At 36.8% G+C, this 6,832-nt stretch overlaps 1 protein-coding gene across 1 annotated transcript; it reads right to left on the reverse strand.

The window, feature by feature from the left end:
• Positions 1 to 1,468: 1,468 nt before the first annotated feature.
• On the reverse strand, positions 1,469 to 1,982 carry LOC140920439 (uncharacterized). Its single transcript, XM_073368711.1, has 2 exons — positions 1,791 to 1,982; positions 1,469 to 1,618 (listed from the first exon to the last, which is right to left on the reverse strand). Exons 1-2 carry the CDS (start codon positions 1,980 to 1,982, stop codon positions 1,469 to 1,471), a joined length of 342 nt encoding a protein of 113 aa, XP_073224812.1.
• Between the last annotated feature and the right edge of the window lie 4,850 nt (positions 1,983 to 6,832).

Consider the following 6,832-nt stretch of genomic DNA (forward strand, 5'->3'; position numbering starts at 1 on the left):
AGGGAAAGTTAAGATGAAATCGAGGATTAGTAGACCCTTGTAGCATTCTTCTCTTAAATTTATCATTGTCTTTCAGGTTCTAGGTTAAATTTTGAAACTAGCCATCATCTTGATGGAAAATATGGATTATGGTCGATTTTGTCATATTTCCTTCGAGATCATACCAAAATTTCCCAGAAAATCCAGATGAAATCGAGGATTAGGAAACCCTTGTAGCATTCTACTCTTAAATTTATCGTTGTCTTTTAGGTTCTGGGTCAAATTTCAAACATTATCCATCGACTGGTTGGAAAATACGGATTTCAGTTGATTTTGTAATATCACCCCAAAAATCGTATGGACATTGCCCAAAAAGTACAGATGAAATCGAGGATCAATAGACCTATGTAGCATTCTTCTCTTAAATTTATCATTGTGTTTCGGATGCGAGTCGTTTTCCCGGCTTCAACATGCGGGCGTTTTCTCGGCTTTAAATTTACAAAATTTCATGAATTTCATGAATTTCATGAATTTCATGAATTTCATGAATTTCATGAATTGAATGAATGAATGAATGAATGAATGAATGAATGAATGAATGAATGAATGAATGAATGAATGAATGAATGAATGAATGAATGAATGAATGAATGAATGAATGAATGAATGAATGAATGAATGAATGAATGAATGAATGAATGAATGAATGAATGAATGAATGAATGAATGAATATGTAGGTTTTTATTAATTGGACACGACCATTCAAATCATGAATGAGAAAAAGCACTTATACTTTTTTTTTTGAACGTAATATCTTTGATCTTTTTTTTTTGTCCTCTTCTATTTTTCCTTTTCTTCCGTTCTTTCTTTCTTTACTTTTTTTCTTTTTTGAAGAAGAATTAATATTGTGATCTTAAGTTGGATCTCATGTCGTTGTATGTCTTATACTGTAAACAACCTATATTTTATCTGGTTTCATTATATCGAGTTATGGTATATGTTTTACTTTCCAATACATGATAATCATAAGATGCATTCAGGAAAAAGAGTTAAATTATAAAGGTAATAACAGTATATATTAATATATTGAAAGAAAAAAAAAAGAATATACATAAGATAAAACAAAAGAAATGGGTGGGAGACCCAACTTGGTTACTAGTAATTCCAAGGTACACTGTACTAACTTCTCACGCGATAATCCGATCCATATTGTTCATTTTGTCTTTTCGAGTATATATTCTTTGTTCACGTTTTTCTTCTTCTCTCAGGTCGCCCTTTTGGGTTTTTAACCTAACATATATTTTTTGTGCACCCTAATTTTTGTCTAAGTTGCCCTTTCAGGTTTTCAACCTAGTGGGTTTTTTTTTTTTACCCTAGTTTTCGCCTAGGTCGCCCTTTCAGGTTTTCAACCTAGCGGGTATATTTTTTGTACCCTAATTTTTACCTAGGTTGACTTTTCAAGTTTTCAACCTAACGGGTATTCATTATTTAAGCATAATACTTTTTTACGGCGTCTGAGTTTACAGGAAGAGCTAAATCTTTTCCATCCATATTCGTAAGGATCAAAGCTCCACCTGAGAAAGCTTTCTTCACGACGTATGGTCCCTCATAGTTAGGAGTCCATTTCCCATGATAATCCTTTTGAATGGGTAAGATTTTTTTCAGCACCAGATCACCTTCCTAGAATTCTCGAGGACGTATTTTTTTTCTCATACGCTTTCTTCAGTCTTTTCTGATATAATTGCCCATGACATAAGGCCGCCAACCTTTTTTCTTCAATCAAATTCAATTGATCAAAACGTGTTTGTACCCATTTTGACTCCTCTAGTTTAGCTTCCATTAATACTCTTAGCGAGGGGATTTCTACTTCAATAGGTAGCACAATCTCCATCCCATATACTAAGGAAAAAGGGGTTGCCCCAGTTGAAGTGCGTACCGAAGTACGATGCCCATGTAGTGCAAATGGCAACATCTCATGCCAATCTTTGTATGTTATAACCATTTTCTGAATAGTTTTTTTTGATGTTTTTATTTGCTGCTTCAACTGCACCATTCATTTTTTGTCTAGTACGGGGACGAGTTGTGGTGTTGAATTTTAAAGGTGACACACAATTCATCCATCATTTTGTTATTTAGATTTGTGGCATTGTCAGTAATGATCTTGCTTGGTAGACCATAACAACATATTAATTCCCTTTTTATAAATTTGACTACCACATTTTTTGTTACATTGGCGTATGAAGCTGCATCTACCCATTTGGTAAAGTAATCAATTGCCACCAAGATGAAGCGATGTCCATTTGATGTTTTCAGTTCGATCATTCCGATGACACTTATAACATTTCTCTACATAATTATAACAATCTTTTTCTAGGGTGAGCCAATAATATCCGGCCCAAAGAATCTTTCTAGGCATGGCGTGTCCATTCATATGGATCCCATAAGAGCCATCGTGGATATCTTGTAGAATTTCCTTTGCTTCATTAACATCAACACATTTGAGGAGTACCGTATCATGATTCATCTTATACAAAATATTTTCGTTCACAAAAAAGCTCGCGGATAACCGTCTCAAAGTTCTTTTCTCATTCTCCAATATTCCGGGAGGATATTCTCTATTTATAAGATAATGTTTGATGTCATGATAACACGGTTTTCTGTCAGTTTCTTCTTCCATGACATGGCAGTAGGCTGGATAATCTCGACTCTCCATTTTAATTGATGGGATTTCATCGTTTCGATTTATTTGGAACATAGATGATAAAGTAGCCAAAGCATCAGCCAATTGATTGTCTTCTCGAGGGACATGGTGAAACGTGATTTTGTCAAATTCTAAAGACAATTCTTTTATGTAGGTAAAATAAGGTATTAACTTCTTATCTCGAGTTTCCCAGTATTGGTTAAGCTAATTAATGACTAGGGATGAATCTCCATATACTTCTAGAACTTTTGCTTTCGATTCCAAAGCCGCCAAAACTCCCATGGCACAAGCTTCATATTCTGCCATATTATTGGTACAATCAAAACACAATCGCGCTGTGATAGGTATGAACTTTTTTTTTTGAGATATTAAAACAACCCCAATCCCATGCCCCATTATGTTTGAGGCCCCGTCGAACAACAAGGTCCATTTTCCATCATCATATTCTTCAGACAGAACCATGATACTTTTTTCTGGGAATTCACATTGCATTGATTTATAATCATCAACAGGTTGATTAGCTAGATAATCTGCTAAGGCACTCCCTTTGATGGCTTTCTGAGTAACATAGGTAATATCATATTCTGATAACATCACCTGCCATCGAGCAATTCGCCCTGTGAGAGTGGGCTTTTCAAAAATGTACTTGATTGGATCTATTTTGGATATCAAATAAGTTGTATGGCAAAGCATGTATTGCCTCAAGCGATGAGTCGCCCAGGCTAAGGCACAACAAGTACGTTCTAACATTGTATATCTTGTTTCAACATCTGCAAATTTTTTACTTAGATAATAAATGGCATGCTCCTTTTTTCCTGTTTCATCATGTTGACCCAGTACGCATCCCATGGCCTCGTCGAGGATTGTAAGATGCATAATCAAGGGTCGGCCCAGAACTGGTGGGGCTAGAATTGGAGGATTTTTTAAATACTATCGGATTTTTTCAAATGCATTTTTACATTCTTCGTTCCACACAACTGTTTGATTTTTCCATAAAAGTTTAAATATCAGTTCACAAGTAGCAGTTAGTTGTGGTATAAATCTTGAAATATAATTTAGTCTCCCAAGAAAACCGCGAACTTCTTTTTCTGTATTCGGGGGAGGCATTTCTGCAATGGCTCGAATCTTATCGGGATCAACCTCTATTCCTCTCTGACTAACCACAAATCCCAATACTTTGCCCGATCTCACCCCAAAAGTGCTTTTGGAGGGGTTGAGCTTTAGCTTAAACTTTCTAAGTCTTTTGAAGAGTTTCTTTAGATCAATAATATGTTTTTCTTCTGTTTGTGACTTAGCAATCATGTCGTCTACATAAACTTCGACCTCTTTATGTATCATGTCATGGAATAGGGTTACCATAGCTCTTTGGTAGGTTGCCCCAGGGTTCTTCACACCAAAAGGCATTACTTTGTAACAAAATGTTCCCCAAGGAGTGATGAAAGTCGTTTTTTCCATATCTTCAGCCGCCATCTTAATTTGAATATACCCAGAGAAACCATCCATAAAGGAAAAGAGTGAATGGTGAGCCGTATTATCAACCAAAATATCGATGTGAGGTAACGGGAAATCATCTTTAGGACTAGCTTTATTAAGGTCCCTATAATCGACACACATTCGTACTTTGCCATCCTTTTTTGGCACTGGTACAATATTGGCTATCCATAGGGGATAATTTTCCACATCGAGGAATCCTTAATGACATATCGGGCTTCATTCGCCTTAATTTTTGTTTCACCGGAGAAGAATCGGGTTTTAAGGGCAATTTTTGCTCCACTATGCTAGTATCCAATCCAGGCATATCCTGATATGACCAGGCAAAAACATCTTTGTATTCATGTAGGAGTTGGATTAGTTTGTGATATACTTCTTTCTTTAAGATGGTGCCAACCTTAATTTCTTTCCTTCCTTCTTTCGTCCCTAGATTAACAATTTCTATCGGTTCCTCAAAGGGCATGATACCCTGGGCTTCCCGTTCTACCGCTCTTAACAAATCTAGAGGGGGTTCATAATCTTCTTCATTATATTTTTCTGTTTGACTAACAAGATGGTTAAGATTATGCAACGAGATCTTAGTACAGTTGCCTGTGAATGAACTATTCCCAAATCTGCAGGATTCAAGGCTAGGATATGGAGAAAGAAGGAGAAGAAAAAAAAAATAAAAAAAATAAAAAAATGGCGAATGAATATAAACATATGAAAGTGGTAAGAAAGAACAATAAGAAAACAAAATGAGAATGCATTTATTGAAATTCAAAGTATTGGAAAAACAACATTGTATCCATCCTAAATATAATGAAACATCTTAAGGTCTTAGTAACAGTAATAATGCTTTTAGAATTACATGGGAATTGCATTAAATATTATAGGAGACTTGACTACTTTCCAATTCCTGATTTATGCCCCTACACCACAAGGACGAATCCAATTAGCTTCCCCATCAAACATGTCATCCTCAGCTGCCGCAATATGGATTTCACTTGTTGGTCTTGCACTTTGGAAACTCCATCGGATGTCACAGATGGGAATCCTTTCGATTCTTGGCTCTCGATTTTCAATTCGAGCTAATTTTTTTTCTTTTTTCTCTTTGATCAATCTCCGTTTGTCATCTCTGGTGGTTTTGTAACCTAAACCCCACTTTTTTCTATTTTCAGGAAGTTCCACCGGTTCTTTGAGCCCTTCTTCATCCTTCCCCAACCCGTGCCACGGATGGTGTCCTCTGCTCGACATGAACTTAGCCACCATAATAGCAGTGTTTGACATATGTGGTTCTATAGGTGTCGTCTCGACATAAGCGGTGTCCACGATTTCTAGTGTTTGGAAGACAGTTTCTAAAGCGTCTTCTGTTGTCTCAACATAAGGTGTGGTGGACAAATTACTCAGCAACAAGTCTTCTTCTCCTGATACGATTACCAATTGGTCATTTATCATATACTTCAGCTTTTGGTGTAAGGTTGACGGCACTACGCCGGCAGAATGGATTCATGGCCTCCCCAATAAGCAACCATAAGCGAGTACAATATCCATCACGTGAAATGTGATTTCAAATGTGACCGGGCCTATTTGAACTGGGAGATCGATTTCCCCTATTACTTCTCTGTGACTCCCATCGAAAGCTCTAACAACCATGGGAATTGGTCTCATATATGTACCATCACAAGGTAGTTTTGCTAATGTTGATTTTGATATGACATTCAGCGAGGAGCCATTGTCAATGAGGACTCTTGACATTATATGGTCGAGGCACATTACTTATATGTGTAGTGCTTTATTATGCCCTCTCCCTTCGGTTGACAGCTCATCATTTGTGAAAGTTCGGTGATTGTTGGATGTGATGTTATTTATGATGCCTCCAAATTTGTCCACGGTGATGTCGTGAGTGACATGAGCCTCATTTAGTATTTTCATCAATAGCTTCCGGTGGGACTCAGAATTCATCAATAGGGATAACAATGAAATCCTTGTAGGAGTATGTCATTTTCTACTTTCTCATTTTCGACTTTCTTTTCCTCTTTATGTGTGTATGCCTTCTCAAACACCACTCTCATTTCTCTTTGTGATTTTCCTGGGGAGTATATCCAATCATTTCTAGTCATTCCTCCTATTCCTAAAAGGTTCGTGACAACGGTGGTTTTAGATCTAGAAACATCTTTGTTCTTCTGTTTAGCTAGATGTACCTCTACATTATAGTTCCAAGGTACAGCTTTGTTGTCTTTATATGAAAAAGGGCTTGATATCTGAACTATTAAGGTCCTCAAATCACCGGGGGCATTCATACTTTCCTCCTTAGTGAAATGAATGACCAATGGCTTTGGGATGGTTATGCCAAGTTTTTCTTCTGTTGGGTTGCAAGTCATACCGTCATCCTTTTCCCAACGACCTATTTGAATGGTGCCTATGTTTATCAATTTTTGAAGTTCTTTTTTGAACTCATTGCATTCTTCTATGGAATGATCTTCATTGAGGTGGAAATTGCATCTTGCTTTCACATCGGCATTTCCTTGGATTAACCCAAATTTACATAACTCAGAGAAAATCAGTCCCATCGGGGCCTTAATTTTCTCGACCTTCTTTATTAATTGCTGATTTTCTTCGATTGCATTCACTATTGGCCCACCATGGACTGGTAGAGGATTATTCTTCACGCTAGGCTC

The sequence above is a fragment of the Cicer arietinum genome, chromosome 5 (genome assembly GCF_000331145.2).
Source record: "Cicer arietinum cultivar CDC Frontier isolate Library 1 chromosome 5, Cicar.CDCFrontier_v2.0, whole genome shotgun sequence".
NCBI lineage: Eukaryota > Viridiplantae > Streptophyta > Magnoliopsida > Fabales > Fabaceae > Cicer > Cicer arietinum.

Bases quoted from the DNA above. Each gene is read 5' to 3' on its own strand.
- LOC140920439 (XM_073368711.1), bottom strand. From the start codon at position 1,982: ATGGTTATAACATACAAAGATTGGCATGAGATGTTGCCATTTGCACTA. The intron at 1,619-1,790 runs GTACAAACACGT...CCCATTCAAAAG, and splicing joins AACTAGAGGAGTCAAAATGG to GATTATCATGGGAAATGGAC.